Raw genomic sequence first — 24,162 nt, forward strand, 5'->3', positions numbered from 1 at the left:
TTTTTAGATCAATTTACCCGTATTTGATGTTTAAAAACTACATATCACTTTATAAGAATATTTCCGTAAATTAAAAATTTATTTAAAGTCAATTTTTACAAGTTAATTTTCAAAAATAAAAGAATACTTTAGAAAAGCTTGATAATTTTCCAAGATGTCAGCCCCCTGTTCTCAATTTTGTCTACGTGGTTGAGATTATTTACTTTGCATTCCCCATTATATCGAGTCGTAAATACACAATATTTGACCTCATATTTATTGGAAAATAACAATAAAATCACAATGTCGAGTAAGAATTTTGTGAAAAGTTGTCAGGACAACTGGAGAACAGTCATTCCATATGTTCCGCGGTCTGTGGTTTTCCTGGACGGTCCCGCCGCCGAAGCGCTCCACTGGACCTCCGGAGTCGCGACGTTGTTTCAAGCAGGCTGTCAGAACGTGAAAGAATTCTCATCGTTCGAGGTATCTAGGCCCTAGGTGTTTTTAAACTATAACGGTTGGAATTCTATTATTCGGCTGGGTCAGGGGAAATAAGCCATTACCATAATAAACTTGAATTGATTAAGGGAAAATTCACCATGAGAAGAATAATTAGGCTGAGTGCCCTGAGACTGTCTTATTAATCTTTTTAAATAAAATATATTTATTTTCTACTATTTTCACCAAAAATGCTGAAGAAAAGTTTGTTGTAAAAATAGCAGAAAAATATTGTTTAACTAAGCCTAGATCTAGGCCTAGAGGAAGTTCACACTGACAAATGTAAAAATTGCACTGACTTAGCAGAAAAAAAATGATTAATAGGGCCTAAAATAATAATTGTTGTTATTCATAACGAGACCCAATCTGTCACCCTTTCTTTCTTCTAGAGTTGTTCCGAAGATGAAGTGAAGGCAGTATTCATCATCAGTGACCAGATCACTACCACCACACAAGAGATCCTAGAGGACATCATATGTGCCAGTCACTTCCAGTACTGTGTCCTGATCTCAACTCTGCCAGAATCCCTGCACCAGCATCTATCAGGCAGTGCACAGTCAGGTGGTGGAGAAGGGAGTGGTCACAAGTCTCTCTTTCAAGAGCTGGAGGAGAAAATGAGGGGATGGATGAGACACAAAGTAATATTTTATTATTATTTGTATTATTTTTCTTCCTCCAATTTTCTCTTCTTCATCATCTACAGGAGGAGATGATGAAGAAGACATCTTGCACTTGTTTTATTTCTCCTCTTTATCTATCTCCATTATATCCCCATCCTTCATTTTCTTCCTCCTATTCATTAAAGGACAAGTCCACCCCAACAAAAACTTGATTTGAATAAAAAGAGAAAAATTCAACAAGCATAACAATGAAAATTTCATCAAAATGGGATGTAAAATAACAAATTAAGTTAAGGTATAAATTTCGCTTATTTTCAACAAAATAGTTATATAAACGAGCCAGTTACATCCAAATGAGAGAGTTGATGACATCACTCACTCACTATTTCTTTTGTATTTTATTATATGAAATATGAAATATTCTTATTTTCTCGTCATTGTCATGTGAAATGAAGTTTCATTCCTCCCTGAACACGTGGAATTCCATTATTTTAACATTTTGTGCTTCAGGCAATGAGGTCCTAATCATCAAATTCGTAAAAATTGAAATATTGTATAATTCGAACAATAAAAAACAAAAGAAATAGTGAGTGAGTGACGTCATCGACTCTCTCATTTGGATGTAACTGGCTCGTTCATAGAACTATTTTGTTGAAAATAAGCGAAACTTTGAAATGTCATAACTTTCTTATTTTACATCCGATTTTGATGAAATTTTCAGCATTGTGCTTGTCTGATTTTTCTCTATTGATTTAAATCAACATTTTTCTGAGGTGGACTTGACCTTTAAGTAGGCCTATACCTGTAGTTTTTAAATGCCATAGCATCTCTCATTACTGAATACAATATTTTGTCAGTTGATTAAATTAATGATGTAAAGGTTTTCAAATTTTCAAATATTCATTTCTTGTCTACCAATTGATCAGTCTTAAAATGAAATGCTTGTTTCGATTTTGATGTAATGCCATGAGCCTTATTTCATGAACTACCATATATGTAACAAAAGAAAAGAGAAGTGTGTGTGGCAGTTTTGTTTATTGTCCTGGAAAGTGACATAGCTTGTTGAAAGCAGTTCCTAAATCTATATGATGGTGGGCCCCAAGTCTGCGCACCTAACAATTTGAGTTAAGATTTAACATGAATTTCTTCTTATTTCACGAAATCTTTCAGTTAATAATGTTCCTTATATTATTATGAGTAAGTGTACCAAATTTCTCATTAAAAAATGAAAGAAAATGTAGGATTTTCTTGAAAAAGCCTCGGGCAGTCATTTTCAGATTGAAAAAAAATTGGTACCCCATGTCTGCGCACTCATTCACTTTGCACACGATTCGGGGATTTTGTTGAGAAAGGCCGCATTTTGAGGCCGTCACATGAAATGCCCTGAATTCATTATTTTTCCATCATTTTGAGTCGGATTTTTTTATGAATACCTGTCTTTGTATTGCATGGTAAAGTTCGTGCTTGTTGCGTATCTTCTTTTACTAGAATCGCGCAGATACGCGGGTGCGCAGACTTGGGAGACCGCGCAGACATGGGGGAACTGACCATACTTTACTATTACTTCCAAACTTAAAGAGAGTTACTTTCCATTGAAGGATTAACTCATAATTTTAATGCTTAGTTTGTAGATTTCATTTTTTCAATTACATTCATTGTTTTATAGCAATCCTTGTAGATTATATGATGATATTTTATTCATTTTTTGGAAATTTGCTTGTAAACTTTATTAAATATTGGGATGAATATCATACCAATGCATTGATATTCACTTATCTCTTTTTTTTTTGTCAGACGACAGTATATGAAGCTGATGTGGTACACATTCCCCTTTCAGTGGCTTGTGTGTCATCAAACTTGTTCTTCTTGCCATCACTCACCAGTTTCTTTCCTCTCTTAGACATTGATCTGGTACCCATAAGGAATTACATGCAAGCCAATGTGAGTTTAATGAGTATTTACTCTTCAAATAGGCAACCTTTATTTCATTTTTTTTATTTTTTAACTATTGAAAATTTTGCAGATTCTTTCATTTATCATTTTTCTTAAAAGGATTGACTATAGACCTACATAAATGTTGTGATTGAACGTGAAGTTTGAAATTCCTGTTTTGATTTTGTTGAAAAGACAATACTTTAATTTAAAATTTTCAACTGAGGTTATGAATAAATCATCACAGTCCTGTTATCATCTGATGCACATGTAATTGATTGTAATAGGTAGAATGTGTTTTCTGATGTAGAATAGTTCATTATTGTTATCAGACCTTTTTTCTTTGACCCCCCCCTAAATTGATCATCTTCCCATTTTGTTTTATAGTTATCCGTGTGTTGATTGACTAAAACGTAAGAAGAAAATACTAGATTTTATTTCTTGTTAAAAGCAGTTACTTTTCATATCAAGGGGTTTGTATCATGTTTGGTATCTTCATTTTTATAACTCACTTTATTATTTGTTTATACTTGACTGAAAGGTTGAGAGGAAGCCTCCTGAGAGCCTATCTGATGTTGATATCAGTATGCTACCTGATGAATTACAACATGACATCAAGGCAAGTAAAAGAGCTGTCACAACTGGGACATGACTCACAAAACTTGTTATAATAACTAATTTGCAATAACACTTATAGCTACTGAAATCATTTAATTTGACTGGCTGGTAGTAAACTTGTTATAGATATTGTGCATTTGTTCAAATATAAAGTCTTTCTTAATGTGACCCTGGACCTTAGGCAACATATACTTAAGGCAATCTATTTTATTAATTAATCTTTTTTTTGTGGTATCAAGATTTCAATTTTCAGTATGAAAATAGATTTTTTTGCCAATAGATGGGACTAAATGTAAAACAGCTTGGTATACTTTGACATATACGCTGGCTAAAATATGCAGGTGTGAAAGTTCAAGAGCAAATCATTCCCTTTGTATTTCAAAATTCAAATACTTGGGTTGCTAAACATAATTGAAGGGGTATCATACTGTCCATTTGTTGATTCAAGGTTTATAATAAATTCAGTAATTAAAAACTTGTTATGAAACCACATTGTATTATCTTTGAATAATATGTATATTTTCTACATGTAGTGATATTGAAATGTTCCAATTCAATTTTCCACTTTTCATAAAAATCTCAAATATATTGAAATAAACATAATCATACATAAAGACTATGATGACAATAATATCAATACACGTTGTACAAAACAACAAAAAACATACCAAAACAAATAAGTATTGCAAAATTTGTTATGTGGCAGACATGATGCACAGACAGAAAGCCATTGACCTATGAAGGTCTGTCCCTCCAAATTTGTAAATGAAAAAAATATCATATCAAGGAGTATGTTGTTGACATTCCAGATGGTTGTGTCCACCCTGAGTTGCCTATGTGAGACTCTTGATGTGAATGAGGATATCTATTGTCTGGGACCAACTAGTCAACTGATTGCAGGAGAGTTAGCTCAGCTTATTTCCGCCAGAGCCAGAAGAAAAGTAAGAATCTGGAAGAGAGATTTGTTGTGCATGCACCATTTCTTTCTTTATTTGTAATTTAAGAACCAAGAGTATTTGATTTCATCCTGACCCAGAAGTTGAGATTCTGATGTATATTTAAGTGGTATTCATAAAAAGAAAATTGCATGTCACCTGAAACAGCTGAATCCATACTTATCTTGAATTATACTCTTATACTGAGGATTATTTGCATAATACCATTTATAAGGCCTACCTCTTTCATTTAATGCTATTCACTATTCATAGTAAAAGTGGAGGAAACAGATTTGATTTTGTTTTAATGTATTGAATTGTATGAAAATGTTTATTGGGTTCAAGAAGGGATGAATCAGGCAATTTGTTGTCCCAAGTGTCTTGTATATACTGATCAGAGCTGCCAAGTAGTACTGATTTTCAGTATTTAGTACTGAAAAATGAGAAGAATCCCGATGGTTTCATGCAAAATACTGATTTCTGAAGTTCCAGTTTTATGTAGTGTTCTATGGTATTTCTCGAAAAATACTGATTTCCTCACCAAAATACTGATTATCAGCTTTTATGATACTGAAATGATCATATTCAGGTTGGCAGCTCTGACTGATTACCTACTGAGCTCTATTCATTTTTGTGCAGTTGTGGATGATTCAGAGCTACCAAGTCTCACGCATTGTACGTCAGACTCAAGCATTTTGGACTCTTGTTCATCCCCTCAAATCTCTGTCTTATGCAACTATCACAGCCTATCCCCATATACATTGTACACAATGTCTATGATCTCACTCAGATTCACAGAAAATCTCACGCATAGCTGGTCTTTGAACTTGGCATCTCTGATGATAACATGTACATGATGACAATCAGCATTTGTCAGCTTTTGACCTCATTATATATTTTTAAGTCTTGACTTCCTGTATCTGTATTTTCTGTATCCTCTGTCTCGAAAAACAATAAATTTTTGATCATTTGAGATTCATAAAAATTTTATTGCAAATCATATATTCTTTTATCACTAGGCAGCAAAGAGTCGAGCCAGTATTCTCTTTGTCGACAGAACACTAGACATGGTAGCACCCTCAACACATGGCAGAGATTCCTTCGCTGATAGGATCATGTCTGCTCTGACCCCTCTTGAAGGCCATTCTTGTGACGTCGCTGTGGACATGTCTGCCCTGTGCTCTGCTGGAAGGTAGAATATTAGTGTATATTCAGTAAATGCTAGGGATTAAAGTACAATTGATAATGATGTGGTTGTAGGCCAGTGGATAATATAAGTTCCATAATGCAGGTCAAGATACAGGGTTCAAATCCCACCAGAGCAAGTTATTTCAAATTGGTGTTGGACACAGCACCAACCTTGAATAAAAGACTGATGCTGGATCTGACATTAGGTATTCATCTATCAGTTATGTGATTGGAATCATATGTAAGATAAATGCTCAAAAATTACCTTTTGAAAGGAAATAAAATTTGCTGTGAGAAGTTGCTTATAATATCTAGAAAATGACCTTTCAAAATTTTACAAAGAATCGATGGTTCTATGAGTTTGGCAAGTAAGAGGATACTTGGGTATATTCTGCAATAGTGACCCTTTACCAAAGCTTTATAGAGAGTTTTCGCAATTGCAATGGGGGCAGATTCTACAGCAGATCAAATCTATTGAAAATCCCAGTCAAATCACAATGAACAGCTGAGAGGTCTTTGTCGAAAATTGGTAAACCGGGACAGTAGATCGTCCTAAGTTTCAGAGCTGACAAAAAATTTCAAATTTGTTGTTTGTCTAGAGCCACAGACTAGACTTCTGTTTTGATATACCAATTCGTGACAAAGACTGCTTGTTCATGAATGGCTTTTAACAATAGATTCTCTATGTTCCAGGAAGTGTCTGGGTATTGGTTTTGAAAACTCGCTAATGAAGGCTACAAGGTTCCTTATTGATTTGTTTTCATCTCTCTCTGTAGTCAATACAATCCTAGCGTTCTGCTGCCTGGTTGCTTGGCACACCCAGCCGATCAACAGTCACAGGATCTACTCCAGACTCTCATCACATCAAAACAAAAGGTCATTATTTTTAAAAACTTTGTTCTGCACTTTTTTGGGGATTTGAGGGTTTGTTAAGTGACCCACTATCACACTATTATCAGTACCCATGTTATGGTGTGTAGTTGAAAATTCAGTAATAAATAATAGTTCATGTGAGACCGATGAAACAAACAAAGTGCTAACAGAATTCCATTACAAGGGTGGGTACTTCACCCTTAATTGCAATTTGTATAATGTATTATGGTTTTATTGGTTTTATTGCTGTTTAAATATGAAAGTAGTATGCAAATGATGCACAGCTGTAAGTGCTAGTCTCTAACCACTGTTAGATACATATAGTAAACTACACCTTAATGTAGGTCTTCTTACAGTTCCAAAATGTAAAACAAAGTGGTGGGAAAGGGCATTCATCTATGTGGGTCCCTTGCTATGGAATTCCCACCCACGAGAGATCTAGGATAGCAAGTGTGTCTAAACATTTAAGATTAAGCTAAAAACTGACCTCTATAACTCATTTTAGCAATGATTTTTAGCTATTTGTTTAATTTGTTATTTTATTTCCTTAATTTCTCCCCCTTCACTTGTGCGCTTTGAGCATCTCTTACGAGATGGATATGGCGCCAAATAAATTGGATTTACTATCATTATTATTATCATGTGTTTATTTTATGTAGGAGGGTCTGATGGATGTGAATCGACGAGTCGTAGAGACGATAACGAGAGAGAAGCTTCCCTTTGATCCCTCAGCTGCCAAGATTGGACGCATCAATGCTGATTCACTCCAATCTCATCTCAATCATTTCAAGTATGGACAACTATAGCAAATAGGAACATAATAAATCTTAGCAGTGCTTCCTTTTTCATTGTCAGTTTTTGTCTTTATCTGAGATCCGTCTGCTTGAAAAGAAACATGAGAACTTTCAAGTTAAAAAGATGAAAAATAGCACTTTGTTGAAGCAATTTGGATGAAGTATTATTAATAGTTGAATGACAAGTTGTTATTTCAATGTGAAGTGGATATCACCTGCTATTTTGCACTACGTTTTCAAACAGTGATATTCAGTCATCCATTGGTATGCACACACAATCAAGATATTCATTCAAATGTCAATTATTTTTTCTTTTAAGATAAATATTCTGATGTCAATGGTTTGATGTTGTTGTTTTCTAATATATATGAAATTTACTTTTATTTTGTGCCCTGTATAAATGACCATCATAATTTTCATTAAACACCCTGTAGAAATGACTATTATTGTTATTATTACCACTATTATTATTATTATTATTAATCATCATCATCATCATTATTATTATTATAATTATTATCTTCATCATCATCATCACTATAGTTATTTTTATTAGTCGTAGTAGTAGTAGTCATCGTAGTGGTGGTAGTGTTAGTTGTAATGTAGTTGCAGTAGTAGTAGTAGTAGCAGCAGCAGCAGCAGCAGTAGTAGAAGTAGTAGTAGTAGTAGTAGTAGTAGTAGTAGTAGTAGTTGTAGTAGTAGTAGCAGTAGTAGTAGTAGTAGTAGTAGTAGTAGTAGTAGTAGTAATAGTAGCAGTAGTAGTAGTAGTGACACTATGTCAAAATGACCATTATCATTATTATGATTATCATTATTACACTCACTACAGGAACAATCCCACAGCCTTCCGCAATGCTTGCCCTCTGCTTCAAGTAGCCTCTGCCTGTGTACAAACACTCACCAGTCCGATCCTTTCTCATTGGGATGATTTACAAACTGCAGAGAAAATGCTCTTACAGAATGCTGGAGAAGGGAACGGCCCTTCAGTCACCAGTCTTATCTTGGATCTTTTACAGAACCAAGTGAAACAGGGCAGGTAAATCGAAATTCTTTATAACATTGTAAAATAGTAGAGGGCATACTTTTCATGTAGCAAGTGCACTTTGGCTGCTTCTTCTTTCATATTAGGCCTATTGTTTTTGTTTTGTTGTTGTTTTGTGTGTTTTATATATAAAATTTATTCAGATTGCTGTATTCTTTATTTTCTAAGAACAAACATAGAAATTTTATTTTTTTTGTAGTCATACCGTCTAACAAACATGACATGTGAAGATTTTTTTTTAAACAATGGTATAACCTTCTCTCTACATCTCTCTGTTAAAAAGAATTATTTCATAAATCAATTTTTATTATCAGTTTGAAACTTAAAAAAAAGGTCTTGTTTTGGAATGGTTTACATCATATAGTAAAATACGAGTGAATGTAACTGCTTTGGGTTATGATTATTTTTTGTTCGAAACATTATGTCACAATGTATATTATATTCTTTTATTACATGGCTGTATACTTCATTTTGTAAAAGTACTTAGTTACTATGTATGAGAAAATGTAATATTATATCAATATAGGCTAAAAAGCTTTGAAAAAAAAACTTCTATGAGGATGGGAAGACAATCTTCTTTGTTCTTTTGAGAATGTCCACCCTGATTACCTTTGGAGCATTTCATGTAACAATTAGTGATTTCACTGACTGTTTGTTAAAAGCTACTGAAATCCTTCCATACAATTGGCTCAGATAAAAATTAATCAGTTGAGATGATCAACTATTTCTTTCATATACTCCCTAGATCCCACATTTGATTTAAAATATCAGTATTCCTAAGTTCTTATAATTTAAGCAATCCATATTTACAAATATTTAAATCTTTGTCTAAATGGCTTAACTATGGGTGGCCAAAGTATGATGTCATCTATTCAGACTGCTGTTATATTTTCTGTCATATTACTGCTGTTTTTTTATTACTGGAATTTAGATTCCATGCTATATTTTTCAAAATTATCTAGGATTGCTTAAACAACATGTATGTTAGATTTTCTTACGATGATATGATAATCATCTTTATTGTAAAAGGATTTTTTTTCCTGAAATCATTGCTCACTGCGACTTCTTGAAGTGGGCTTAAGCTGTGTGAAACTTTCCCCGGGATGTTTTACTAATAGTTTTATCTGACTTAAAGCTATGCTTAAGGGCCCAAACGAGACATGTCATTCTACATGAAATCTCATTTGTATGCTTAAGCTCTGTGAAACTTTCCCCAGGGGATGTTTTACAAATAGTTTTGTCTGACTGAAAGCTATGCTTAAGGGCCCTAATGAGACATGTTATTCTACATGAAATCTCATTTATATGCAGTAGAGCATGCCTCATGTACTTGGTCTGCATAATGCAGTGATAGATTATATACCACGATGGAATAGAAATTTAAGTGTAATTTTCAGTCATTCTTTAGTATTTGTGAAACACTCCCCAGGTCTTACTCACTGGAAGAAGTTGTGAAATTGATGGTGTATGGCTACTCACTGATGGGGGACGAAGCAGGGGCAAGCTTTGATGAAGAGCGCCAGCTACAGAAACATATCAGTCAACTCATAACGCAAGCACCATCTGATTCACAAGTTGTGAGGTTATTGGGTAAGCTATGTCATTACTATAAAATAATTTCTGAGAGTAGAGTAAATCGCATGCTACCTCTGCAAATTATGGGGTACCAACTTTTGTCCCCAATTAGCTGACATCAAGATGATATCAGTACAATCATTTTCCTCTCCTAATTCATTGTAATTATAAATATTTGATGCATGCCTGCTCCCCCCCCACCTCACCTTGGAAACTTTTTGTATACTGCAGTGTATTACTAATGAGAATTTTTAGAAGAAGTTCATAGTTTATATTATCTTTAGTGACTATTTGATCAATTTCTGGAGGATACTTTCTTACATCAATTATGGGCTTGTTACAGAGCAGGCTATCTGGCTTCTAATCCCTTCTTGCAGAACTGCACAAAGTCTTGCGTGATAATGATCATAAAAATCATTTAAGGTATGCCTTCTGTCTTCTTACCTGTCCAGAGGCACAAAGGGGCCAAAGTATAATTTGAAACATAACAAGAACAAATGTATTTTGAAAATGGACTTGAATAAATCTGCGGAAACGGAAGGCTTTTTTCCAAAACAGTGTACAAAAACGTAAAAATGACCATTTGATTATGATTTTTTTGCATGGTCAGCCCCCCCCCCCCACCACCACCACTTTCGAAACCGTTCTGCGGCCCCTGTTAATGGTATTTTGCATAAAAATTTTACCTTTCTTCTTGTGTTTGATAGTAAAAGATGAGAGATCTGAAGCAACAGCACAAAATGTAGCCAAGGAGATAATGTCTAGAGTAAAGTCCATAGCGAGATCAAGGAATTCACTACAAAGATTCATGTGAGTATCAAATAGATTTCTTAGAAGCAATGTCATGATTTGAAAAAACTCTGGGCAGCTGTGCTATTTGACCTGAGGTAAAGGGGTCATGTATGTGCGATACACTTTTATTTTGGGGGCATCATGGTCTAGTGGTACTGACCCTCATCTTTTAATTTAGAGGGTCAAAGGTTCAAATCATACCCATGACTTGTTTTCCTTCAGCAAGAAATTTGCTTACACTGTGCTGCACTCAACCCAGGTGAAGTGAATGGGTACCCAACAAGATTAATTTCTTGAATGCACAATGCTGAAAATGGCAGCTCGAGCTAAATCTGGCCTAATAATGACAGTGCGCCTCTGATAGATAATTTTTTTTTTTCTTTTAAACTTTTTATTGATCAAACAATCGGTATGTACAACAATAATCATGATATCAATCATATTTACAATGGTATAGGATTATACACTCACAAACAAAACGATACAAAAACATACATCACAGTTGTACATGAAAAGTGGGTAACAAATAACATTATCTGTATATCAATGGTATAATCAAAAGATTTTTTCAACAGGGGTCCATTTTTTATAGTGCAATCCTTCAATATGCCTCTGTTTTGCAATGTTAAGTTCAATCAGTTTAATATTAGAAATAAAAGATATTAGCCCTCTTATACATGGTTGTGTGTTTTTACACTTTTCTACATATACATATCTTTTGAACATTAGTACCAAATGGTTTAGTAGCATTTTGTGGGGGCCTTTCCAGTCCATAATGAATCCAAATATCATTCTTTTCTTAGTAAAATCTTCAAACTTAGTATTAAAGCTCTTGCCAATCTTATAGATAAATTCCCGTCGAAGATTATAAATAACATCACAGTCATAAAACAAATGAACAGGTGTCTCTAAATTTGAGTGACAGAACGTGCAAGTTTCTGAGTCGACCACTTTCATCTTAAACAATCTATGATTAGTATACAGTATATTATGAATTAATTTGAATTGAAAAACTCTCATTTTTGCTTCTATTGTGCACTTGAACGGAAGGGTGTAGATTTGAGACCAGTCATCATCTTGAATATTAAAGGTTGTAGAAAATAATTGTTCACTAACTGGTCTGGTTATCAACCCAGATAAAAGGTTCTTGTAGATTGCTTTGGATTTCACATTACATAATGCAGAAGTCACTTTTTCTTGTTGTAACTGATATTCATTATTTTTATCCCAAAACATTTGTAATATTAGGGGATGGAATTCACATTTCCATTCTTTCTTCACTGACTCGATAATTGCCATGTATTGTAGAAAATAATTATTTTTAACACCTTTTCCATTCCAATACTCAAAATGTAAAAAATTTCCATCACTGTTAAATAATTGATAAATATTAGATAGCCCTGCTTCATGAAGGGCACTGCAGTACATTGACTTGTTATTTATCAATATGCATTTGTTATTCCATACACCTTGTCTCAGTATGCTAACCTGGCTTGTATCATTAGTAACCAAGTCCAAATAGATATCCGTCTTTAACCACGCTTTTAATAAAGCAATATAAAATGGAGGGATATCCTTAGTTTTTGGTAGTTTCTCCATTGCATAATTACTGACAAATATAAATTTTCCACCATATGACTTTACAAAATATTCACACAAGGTTATCCAACTATGATTTGATCTAAAGAAATATCGCTGGACCCATTTCACTAGCTGAGTGTTGATCATACATTGAATGTTTGGGAATTTTAGTCCCCCTTCTGCATAATCAGCAAACATAGTAGTACGTGCGATTTTATCTGGGCCATTCCACAAAAATGAAAACATGAGCTTCTCAACTTCTTTAACAAAAGCAATGGGTAATGAGATGTTGGATAATAAATAAATTACTTTGGACATTATAAAAGTTTTCAATATCTGTGTTTTGCCAATCAAGGTAAGTCCTCTGTTTTTCCATTTATTTAGTACAATTCTCATCTCTTTAACTCTGGTTTCAAAATTCCTTTTCCTTGCTTCTTCTGTATCATATGAAAAGAAGATGCCTAAAACTTTAATTCCTTTCTCTGGCCATAAGATAACACTGTCCTTTTCACCTAGATGACGATTCTTACCAATCCACATGCCTTCAGTTTTTGATTTATTGATACATAAACCAGATATTTTAGAAAATTCCTCAAACTCTAAAAATACATGTTGTAGGGAGTGACGGTCTTTACAGAAACATGTTATGTCATCTGCATAAGCAGTATATTTTATTACCGTTCCTTCCACTTCAAAACCCTTTATACTGTCATTATTTCTAACTCTATTCAAATAAACCTCTAATCCCAAAATAAATAATAAGGGCGCAAGAGGGTCCCCTTGTCTTACTCCTCTACTTACTTTGAAATAGCCTGTAGTAAATCCATTTACGAGAACAGAGCTATTGATATCATTATAAACAGTTTTTACCCATTGGATAATCGAAGGCCCAAAATTATAAGCTTCCAGACATTGAAAAATAAATGAGTGGCTTAATGAGTCAAATGCCTTGGTAAGATCTAACGCCATAATTATGCCTTGAAAGTCTTCATTTTCTGCATAAAACATTAAGTCTGATATTAATCGAATTCCTTCACCAATGTTTCTACCTTTTATAAATGCTGTCTGTTGACAGTTAATCAGGTTTCCTATTACTTTAGAAATTCTTTTGGCTAAGCATTTGGAAAGGATTTTTGCATCAACATTTATCAAAGTAATTGGTCTCCAGTTACTCAATAAGGATCTTTCTTTATTGGGCTTTGGGATCAATTTTATCACCCTTGTCTTTGTGAAACTGACATAGACTGGTCTTTGTAAGCTGCATTGAAAGAGTCTATCATATATTTTGAGACCAGGGGCCAGAATGTTTCATAAAACTCCACTGTTAGGCCATCATTTCCCGGTGTTTTATTTTTAGCCATTTTAACCAGTTCTTCTTTTGCTTCATTACATGAGATTAAACCTTCACATGAAACCTTTTCTGATTCTGTTATTTTCTCCAGATTACTATGACAAATATAATTGTTAGAGATCTCTTCATCTACTATATCTCTGTTTTTAAAAAAATCAGTGAAATATTCCTTGATAAATCTTTGAATGTCTGGTTGTTTTCTGAAAGTCCCTTCATTCGTATCTAATACATCAATAGATGTATTTTCAGCCTGGCTTTTCTCCAATGAAAGAAAATATTTGTTGCTTTTTTCCCCCTTCTCATACCAATTGCATCTCGATCTCAAAATTGCCCCTTCTGCAAAATAATCATACAATTTATGTAATTCCTCTTCAATGTATTTCTTTCTATCTACAACTTCTTCATCTAAGCCATTTCCTTCCATTTCAATACTTTCACATATATTTTTTCAATTCCTCCTCTAGTTCTTGTCTTTGTTTTTCCTTTTCACCTTTTTTCTTCTTTGAGTATGGGATGGTAAATTTTCTAATTCTGTATTTCAGCCAATCCCACAACATTTTCTTATCATGTTTTTGTTCACATTCATCAACCCAAGATGGGAGGCTGTCACTGAGCGCTGTAACAAATTCCTCATTCCTTAGTAAGCTGTTGTTAAATTTCCAATATGAGGGTCCCATTTTTTGTTTTTCAATATGGAGTTGCAAGGTTACATAATCATGATCAGATAAGACACATGGGTACATATCATTTTCTACGACAACAGACCGCAGAGCGTCTGTGACCAACCAGAAGTCCAGTCTTGACTGAATATATGGATTAAGTCTCCTCCATGTAAACCTCTTTGTTGTTTGGTTTCTTGTTCTCCAAATATCAATAAGACAAAAGCATTCTTTCAGTTTTTCTATTGTTGTACATGAACGTTTCCACACTGTTCTCATACTACCACCTTCTCTATCCATATCCAAGTCCTGTATAAAGTTAAAGTCTCCTCCTATTATGCATTTGTGTCCTTCATCATTAAATTCTTGTAATTTCAAATAAAAATCAGTAAAATATTCCACATGTTCCTTTTCATTATTGGGTGCATATACATTAACAATGATATATATTTCCTTTCGTACTTCAACTTTGATGCATAAAAAGCGACCTACTTTATCTTTAATCGAGTCGAGAAGTTTAATATCAGGTGTTCTCCTCAAAATCATACAAACTCCTCTGCTCATTGATGTACCATGACTAAATAATATGTCTGATCTAATTTGATTCCTCCACCATATCTCATCCTTTTCTGTGGAATGTGTTTCTTGTAGCAAAATTATGTCCTTTTTTAATTTCGATAAGAAATTGTTGAAGTATCGTTTTCTAGTCTTGAAATCCCCTAATCCATTTACATTATGCGTCATTAATTTTAAATCCATTGTTTGAAAAAATCAGACGATGGTCCCACTAAAAAACACAAACAATTACAATATAACGGCAAACAAAAAAACAGAATGATTGCGGCTTTCCCAACCACTTGCTTCATGCTTGGAGTGACTCTTTGCGTGGTGAACAAAATGATCTTATAAGCCTTGTTTATACTCTTCTTCCTTCTGTGTTTGTTTGTCCCGATAAAACAGCCTAGCCGGATACTTGAAGTAGGCCTTTCCATGCTCTTTCTTCAGCTTCTGTCGGGTATGCGACATCTTCTTTCGCTGGTCTCTTATCTCCTTCGGCAGCATTTCATCAATGAATATGGGGTTCCCCTTCCCCTCGTAGACGAATGGCTTGTCTTTTAGTAGTTTTCGAGCACTTGCAAGTACAGAGCTTCTTGTGGTATACCTATTGAATGCCACCATAATCGGGCGGGGTGCCCCTCTTTCAGATCGCTGACCTGAACGGTGTGCCCTCTCTATGCATAAATCCTGCCCTCGTAGATCCAAATGAGACTCTCCAAAGGCCTGAATCAGCTTCTCACAATTGCCTTTCTCACAGCCTTCAGGAAAGCCAAAGAATACAGCAGTGCATCTCATTTCTCTGGCTGCAAGATCAACAAATTGACCCTTCATTCTTGCATTCTCTTTCTCAAGCTCTCTAACTCTGTCCTTCATTTCCTTCAGCTCAAAATCAGTGTGTTGTTCCTTTTCTTTCAGTTTGTCAATGTCTTTTCTATTTTCATTAATTTTCTGAAGGGCCAGATCTAAGTTCACATTCATCTTGTCAACTTTATTATTGGTACAATCTACTTTGGTGATGATCGTAAGAAGCATTTCTTTCATATCAATCGGGTTACCTGCCTCGCTGTCATGCCCGTTCGTTCGACGTTTTTTCTCAACATGTCCATCCTCCGGCGGAGCGCCGGACTCTCTCCCCGGTCCGCGCCTCAGGCTCGGCTCCTCGCGGGTGTCTAGTTCTTCAGCACGCGACCCGGCATGGTCGACAACGGGCTCTGTTTCCATATTTTGTTGTCCTTCTTTGTTTTTTACTTCTTTTATGGCTTCTGATTCATCTTCAATCTTTTCCAGATACTTATATATATTTTGATTTTTTAAGATCCTCTTCATCTCGTTAAAATTCCTCGGTCTTTTTCACCAGTTGCAAATTACGTTATGTGCTTCACAGCGCCATCTTCCGTCCTCCCTCTGATAGATAATTTCTAGATAGATAGTATTATAATTATGATTGTTGGTATGGTTGTGTGGGCTCATGGCTGTTTAATTGATGTGGCTTGTGCTTTTTCTCCCAAGCTGGAAACAGATTGAAGTTCAAATGCATTTCAAAGCAGCTTTGCATTTATCTGTCGTCCAAGCACATTTCTGGCTAAAGTGATTTTTGTACCAAAAAATGTGCCCTGAAACGCAATTTGAAGCTTTACTTCTACCCAGAAAAGAGATGATATACTCACCCCAAGTCCTTGATAGCACCTTTTACAAAGCAGGTGATTTTCACTAATTTGCTTTCAGCCAATCGGATGCAAGGATTTTCAATAGCTTGTAACAGTTTCAGTGATGATCACAGACAAATATCTTCATGAAATGTTGTCCAATGTCATGTTAGACCTGAAATGATAACCTTCCGATTTGATTTTTTTTCTACTTTCTGCAGGGATATATTCACTCATGGTACTGCTACGCATCCGTCGAGCTACTCGCCTCTCGTCAAACAAATCATGAAGAGTGTGTTCGATTCCTCCAAACCTGACCTGGTTGATATTGAATACAAGTCAAGTGGATTCAGAGACCTCCTCAAAACAGGATTTAGGTAAAACTTTTGTTTCTAGATTACTCCAATTTAATAGGATTATTGGGATTGTTCTGAATTATGTAAGTTTAAGCCCCTTTCACAATTGGTGATGCGACTGCTTACAACCGTTGTGATTCTGTGCAACATATATTGTGACCAAGTGGTCGCAAACAGTTGCACAAGCAATTGTGAAAGCCCTCTTAGATAAAGGATTCTTATCATGGTTTGATTTGATAGAAAAAAATATATACTCATGCTGATTGATTATGCAGTGTTTGTGTATTATACTTCTGATATCAAATATTGTAATATCCAAAGGATGCTTAAGTAAGGTCGGTATTGATGGATGAAATCTTGGATGAAGGAAGGTGACATGTTTGTTGGATTGATGATGGTGTAGCTCTTTAGTTATGTTTTACCCATCATGCAATTAAATGCTAGAAATATGTCAAGGTATCATTTGAACATAGTCATCATGTTGGGAGAGATCACATATTTTCTCATATTGTGTATTATCGTGTATTCTATTTTTGTTTCCAGATTGTTAATGAATGTTGGTAAACCCCACTCTAGCAATTTCCAATCATCCTTGGGTTACATTTAAATGTTTTGTAATCATGTTCATATCTCTGTCTTGTTTTCAGATTATTTATGAATGTTGGTAAGCCCCGCCCTAGCGACCATCCTCTCTTCATCGTCTTCATGGTGGGAGGGGTCACATGTTCAGAGGTCAAACACATCAAAGAGACGGTAGCATCCTTGTCACCAAACACTCAGGTAAGAAATGATTATGTTCGATGTTAAATTTCAAGCGCTTGTTTATGAAAGCTTATCAAGGGCTTCCTTATACAATGGTTTCATCTTGAGTCCACAGTGCTGATGTCAAGTATGGTATATAGGACATTGATATTATTCTCACTTAAATGAAATTGCTCCCCCAAAAATATGATGAAGATGAAGATTGATATGTTGAAGTTTAGAGGGGCGGTTTAGGATAAAGTCAAACTTACATTAGGAGTGGGCTATACATGGGTCAAAAATACTTTTTTTGGAATTTCAATATGAGAACAGTTTTTTTTAATTCCTTGTAATGTATCTCAACATGAAATGACAATATTTCTTGTCTCGGGTCCGAGAAAAAAGTGTGCCGGACCAAAATCCAAAATGGCCGCCAAAACCCCCCAAAATCACAGTTTTGGCCACAACTTCTTTATTTGGTGGTCTTTTTCTTTGGTTTTGGTATCTATTCATATGTGTTTGTGGGCAGACAATGTGTTTTTCCTATTTTTAGTACTTTTAAACCATTATTTGTAGAGTTAAAAGGTAATTATACCTAAATTCTCAAATTTTTATAGCCTTTTTTCAGCCAAAATGTAGGTTTTTTCCTCCCGGGATTCTTGGATATTAGATGATATGAGGTCAACAATAGCAAGCAGCTTCATAGCGATATATTGCTTTTATTCCTCTACTATGGGTTTTACGGATATTTGTGAAATATATCTTATAAGAACAATAAAATATGTTAATTATCCATAGAGTATATACAGTATACAATGTACATACTGTTACTGTACATACTGCGCTGCATTAATGCATTGGCCACCATGACAAGGCCTGTATAAACTATAGTGTTATACATGTAGAAATGAGCTGTTAGGTTTAGAATTAGATGCCCAGAAATCGAAGATATGTTTTGTCTCAGACACTGAGGACATGTTTTGTCAATGCTACATGTAATTCAGGGGGACTCGAGGAGAAAGGTAATTAACCCCACATCATGGCATTTACACTGTAGCTTATTATGGGCCCTGTTGCGTAAAATTTACCATTATGTTAACTTAACTTAATGGTAACTTGCATGGAATCCTTGGTTCTGATTGGCTGTTGATCAACGTTATCATGATAGTTACCTGACCCCACAAACATAGGACAGTTACTTAGACACCACAACCAGGTAAAAAAAATCCAAATGAAGAAGATATGGCTACATGTATATATGTGATGTACGTATATGATATGTGATATTTTTATGAGCAATTTACGTTGCTGGTTTAATCATGTACATCAGCTGACAAGCAATCAAATTCAAAATTCACAATCTAATTTTAAACCTTAGGAGCTTATTTCTATTACACTATAGTTTATATACAGGCCTTGTCATACATGTATGTCATGGTGGTCAATGCATGGATATATGCAGTGTAGTACTAGTATGTACAGTAATAGTACATTGTATACTGTATAGCCCGTATGGAAAATTAACATTTTTTTATTCAATAAGATATATTTCACAAATATCCATAAAACCCATAGTAGAGGAATAAAAGCAATATAGCTCTACGAAGCTGCTTGCTATTGTGACTTTGAACCATGTAATATCCAAGAACCCCAGGACGATAAAACCTACTTTTTGGCTGAAAAAAGGCTATAAAAATTGGAAAATTTAGGTATAATTACCTTTTAACTCTACAAATAATGGTTTAAAAGTACTAATTATAGGAAAAACAAATTGCCTGCCCCAAAACACATATGAATAGACACCAAAACCAAAGAAAAAGACCACCAAATAAAGAAGTTGTGGCCAAAACTGTGATTTTGGGGGGTTTTGGCGGCCATTTTGGATTTTGGCCCGGCACACTTTTTTCTCGGACCTGAGACAAAAAATATTGTCATTTCATGTTGAGATAAGGTAAAAGGAACACAAAAAAACTGTTCCCACAGTAAAACCAAAAATCACCCATTTATAGCCCACTCCTACTTTAATATATGAAAATCTTCATAGTTTATATTTTTCCGTATATTGTGTTTATATTTACGTGATCTACAAGCAGTTGGTCTTCTCAAATTATCTAATACAATGTATATATATATATATATATATATATATATATATATATATGCTAAACCCATTGTAACTACTATTAATTAGGTCTCATTATTGTTAAATCAACACTCGGATACCCACTGTCATTTAGTTTTTAATAATGCACAGTTGGTCTTATTTCCACTATATCTAGTAATTATTTTGCAAATAAAAATTTGATTCATCTGCAATTTGTCTCGTCGAATGGACTAATTGATGTTAACCAAGTGGATTTTAGGGGCATAGCATAGCAAGGAGATCAGTGATAATAACTTGAAACAACACAACATGGTTAATGAGCTTAATGGCAATTAGACAAAATGGTCAGTAGACGGATTGGTTATAGACGAACTAGACTAAATCATAATAGAGCCGGGTTATTTATTCAAAGCCAAATTCCAACTCCACCACCGGCATTTTAGTCTTGAACCATGTGGTATGAGTCTAATCAGAAAGAAGACTAAATGAGAATTTACCATCATTCATACTGAATCCCTATAATTTCATCTCTCTTTCAGGTGGTTGTTGGGTCGACAAGGATATTACGAGAGTCTGATGTTTTGGACCATGTCTTTGGACAGAAGCCACTTTCGTACTGAAACGGCCAAAGATGCAGAGGGTTTGGCTCAACTTAGAATCATGAAAATCAGTGCACGTATATGAGACTGCACCATTGGATTATGTCACTGGTACCTGTGAACCATATCATCCTGTCTGTTCAGGATCCCGTTGCAGAAAGATTTGCATTCGTAGAGTGTTGTGGCCCTGTGGATTAATCTTTGAGATAACTGAATAATAATTCCCATTACAGTGAAGAATTGATCAGAAGATCTAGAATGAGATGCTAGGAGAACTGCAACGTTTGAATGAGGTATCTAATCACTTTGGTTTCTCTATGAAGTAATAACATGGTGATAAATGCATGGTGGTTCTCAAACTGTTGTCGACCAATATCTCAGTATTCAACATCGAGTGACTTCACAAAATAGGATGCATTGTTCTATGAAATGAATGAGTTCCAAACCTGTTTTATTTTGAGTGTCATAAGGCATCTGGATCATGATGAATCCCCAGTGCCATTAGATGAATTAAGATAGATGGGTCAAATCAAAGAGTTTTGATGAGACGGAGTAACATAAGACACATTCACTTTGAAGCCACTACATTTGATGCCGCAGTGAAAAGATATGTCAGACATATTCTTCATTGAATTTTTCTTGCCGATTGTAGACAAAAGATTCCTACCTGACTATAAACCTAGTGGCCAGTTCCAAAGGCAAATATATGCTTTTGTAATAATAATTACTCTTTGCTACCTCTAATTGGAGAATGTGAGCAGACACACTGGGTATTTTTAAAGGGCAAGCAAAAATAAATGTGGCATTATTCCTTGAGGTATGATTTAAAATTACTTATAACAGCTGTAAGCTCTGACACAAATATTCCAACAACTTCATTTTCAATTATATATGTTGGAGTGCTGTGTAAGTCTGAAATTATTAAATTCAAATTTTCAAGCCATGCGCACTCTACACGATCCATTGCGACACGATTTTCAAAGAAATTGTAATAGCATGTGATATGAACATGCCAATCTATAACATCTTAGCCATCAAGTTCCAAATAGTTGAATAAAATACTGAAATCGAAATTCCAGTCTGCATGTACTTCAAGCCACCCTGCAGAAATAAAAGCAAATTCGATTCCAAATCGTAATAATGTCATCTTCAAGATAGGCTGCAGAGCCCTTTGAAGATTACAGCAGATAATGATGATGATGTCGCCTTGTGCTGCGACTCTAAGCTGATTTTGACTTTAATACGGACACAAGGTTTGCAGCAAAGAAGAATTCTGATTTTAGTATTCAATGCATTGTGCTGAACTTCAAATGACGCAGTTTTACCTCTTGGAACTTATTTTAATTCAAAATGCAATTTGTTCAGAAATGGTGTTATATCAGATTGAGAAGTGTGCAGAGGGCTTTAAGGTCTTTTCTAACAGTAAATCTGATTCAGGTCACCATGTCCCAATTAATGTACATGTATATTAAAACTGTTTTGTTTAGAATTTGGATTTCCATTTTTTAACCTAGACATATGGAAGTTGTTTGGTATTAACAGTCCTTTTACAATTTAAAAAACAAACAATTTACTATACCCCTGCCATACAAAGTTTTAATGTGGCTGGGTGTGTACTGTGTAGGAATTTTGTATGGTTGGATGGATAGTTGAGCAGTCCAGCGGGATGATCAGTTGCAAATATTCAGGACCAAACTACTTCCTCAAGTTTTGCCCAATGCTTGTGAGATGATACATATATTTCGTTGCCAAATCCACGAAGTGGATAGACCATGACCAGAGAATACTAAAACTGAAAGAAACTAAAAATTGACTTTTCACATTATTTTGGGACGTTGTGCCACTTCATGGATTCAGCGACGATTTGTCAAGGAGTAAAGGCTTGCAAGACACATTATTGAATGTGTCAAAACTGTGTTGAAATGGTAATGGTATGTAATGGCAATAAGGCTGTTTTCATGGGGTGGGGTACATGCTAGTATGAGAAATTAATCACCTTCAGGCTTCAGTAATATTTCTAGCTCCCTCTCTTTTTTTATCAATCATGTAAGGAAATGATCCTTTTCTGTGGTCCAGGGGCCCATTGCAGAAAGAGTTGCAATCAAACGCAACTTTAAAAATCATGCGCAACTTGATTTTCAACCAATCAACAGCGCGCATTTGGGATTTGCGATTGATATTTTGACTTGGGGTTAAACGCAACTCTTTCTGCAGCAGACCCCAGATGATGTTCAGTGCAGGGGCCGCGGGGTAGGGGGGGCTGGGGGCTTCAGCTCCCCCTCCCCACTTTTTTTCAAAACTGTACGATTTCGTAAAAATGACATTATGTTTGTGATTTTTTGCATGGTCAGCCCCCCCCCCACTTTTGACTCAGCCCCCCAACTTTGAAAACTGTTCCGCGGTCCCTGCAGTGTGTATGGGCCTTGGGTTATCAGTATTGATTTATGCCATTGCTAAGGGCATTGTATGACTAGGATGGGTAACAACATATTGTGAATGAATTATGTTGTACAAAAATAATATATTGTGTGCATATGATGTGAATAAATGACAAAATGAATATATAGTAATGGCACTTGATCTTTCCTGGTTATTATTACAGGTATCATGGTTAGCATGCACAGTAAGTTTTGACTGATGTTTTGGAGTTGATGCAAATTTTGTGCTCATGTGAAGGCAAGCAAACTTTACAAACTATTGTCTTTGTCTTGCCTGCATTGCACAAGCGAGACATGGTCACTGCATTTCTGATGGTGGGCATGTCAACATCAAATGTAACCAAGCTTAGGATTTTGAACTGTCTTAACTTTGAAAGTATGAGAACCTATTTCATGGAACTTAAGCATAAGGGTATTCATGTTTCACTGATCATTTGCCTTGGATTTTAGGTCACATGACTAAGGTCAAAGATCATTTTGGAGTCAATGATTTTAAGCCATGTAATGGTACCATATCTCTATTAAAAACTTAACCAAACATGAATAATTCTAATTTTAAAGGTAACCTTGAATATAGAAATTCCTTTTCAGAAAACTTAGGTATGTGAAGTAACTTCAGGTCAACAGCCCAAGGTCAAAGGTCATTAAGGGTTAATAAACTTTGTTGTTGCTGTAGTATTAACATAACAGAACTATCTAGAAGTTTGTTTTGCAGCAACAATGCATCTATTCTAGAGATCATTATGTCTAATTATTACTTCTCCAATACCCCCTCCCCCTTTACACCTATTGTAACATTTTTTTTATTAATGACCTGTTACAGAAGATACAACAAATTTGTTATATTAAAGGAAACCAAAATACATGAAGAGAATCAAGCTTATCAGAAAGAATAATATGAGAGGTCCAACCTAAAACTTGTTTCATCAAAATTAGTAATAAAATAAGTGACTTATGAGAGTTTGAAAAGTCTTGTATTTTCTATTGGGATCCTCGAATGAGCAAACATGTTTCAAAATGGCTGAGACAACTCTCCAATTGTTTTGTACACAAATTTTCGAATTTTCCCTTTTATTTTACATATTTCACATTATCCCCTCCTGACAATTGTCATATGTGGTGTGAAGGATATTTTCCCATGATATATATTCTGCTCATCAGAAGGAAAGATGCAATTTGAAAGATAATAGGGAAAATTGAATTTGTGTCCAAAACAAATGGAGAGTTGGAGAGTTGTCCACAAAATCTGCTATTCTGAAGCTGTTGGCCAATTTTAGGAACCC

The 24,162-nt window shown here is 34.9% G+C and overlaps 1 protein-coding gene across 2 annotated transcripts; it reads left to right on the forward strand.

Annotated features, from left to right (window-relative positions):
* Nucleotides 1-112: 112 nt before the first annotated feature.
* LOC121428588 (sec1 family domain-containing protein 2-like) lies at nucleotides 113-22,586 on the forward strand. 2 transcript variants are annotated; one of them, XM_041625316.1, is made up of 14 exons: nucleotides 113-462; nucleotides 867-1,115; nucleotides 2,892-3,038; nucleotides 3,571-3,648; nucleotides 4,457-4,588; nucleotides 5,602-5,774; nucleotides 6,547-6,646; nucleotides 7,303-7,433; nucleotides 8,267-8,473; nucleotides 9,909-10,069; nucleotides 10,762-10,864; nucleotides 16,863-17,018; nucleotides 17,645-17,777; nucleotides 20,382-22,586. In XM_041625316.1, exons 1-14 carry the CDS (start codon nucleotides 283-285, stop codon nucleotides 20,460-20,462), a joined length of 2,031 nt encoding a protein of 676 aa, XP_041481250.1. In that variant the 5' UTR covers nucleotides 113-282; the 3' UTR covers nucleotides 20,463-22,586. The 2 variants fall into 2 exon arrangements, with proteins under 2 accessions (XP_041481250.1, XP_041481251.1); XM_041625317.1 differs by lacking the exon at nucleotides 113-462 and having other exon boundaries at nucleotides 2,998-3,038.
* The last annotated feature ends 1,576 nt before the right edge of the window (nucleotides 22,587-24,162 follow it).

Source organism: Lytechinus variegatus, chromosome 15, assembly GCF_018143015.1.
Source record: "Lytechinus variegatus isolate NC3 chromosome 15, Lvar_3.0, whole genome shotgun sequence".
Classification (NCBI taxonomy): Eukaryota; Metazoa; Echinodermata; class Echinoidea; order Temnopleuroida; family Toxopneustidae; genus Lytechinus; species Lytechinus variegatus.

What these genes read in the sequence shown, in the direction of transcription:
- LOC121428588 (XM_041625316.1), top strand. Translation starts at nt 283, where the DNA reads ATGTCGAGTAAGAATTTTGTGAAAAGTTGTCAGGACAACTGGAGAACA. An exon ending in ACAAGTTGTGAGGTTATTGG is followed by an intron (nt 10,070 to 10,761) that starts GTAAGCTATGTC and finishes TGTGTTTGATAG; the next exon opens with TAAAAGATGAGAGATCTGAA. An exon ending in CTCCTCAAAACAGGATTTAG is followed by an intron (nt 17,019 to 17,644) that starts GTAAAACTTTTG and finishes TCTTGTTTTCAG; the next exon opens with ATTATTTATGAATGTTGGTA.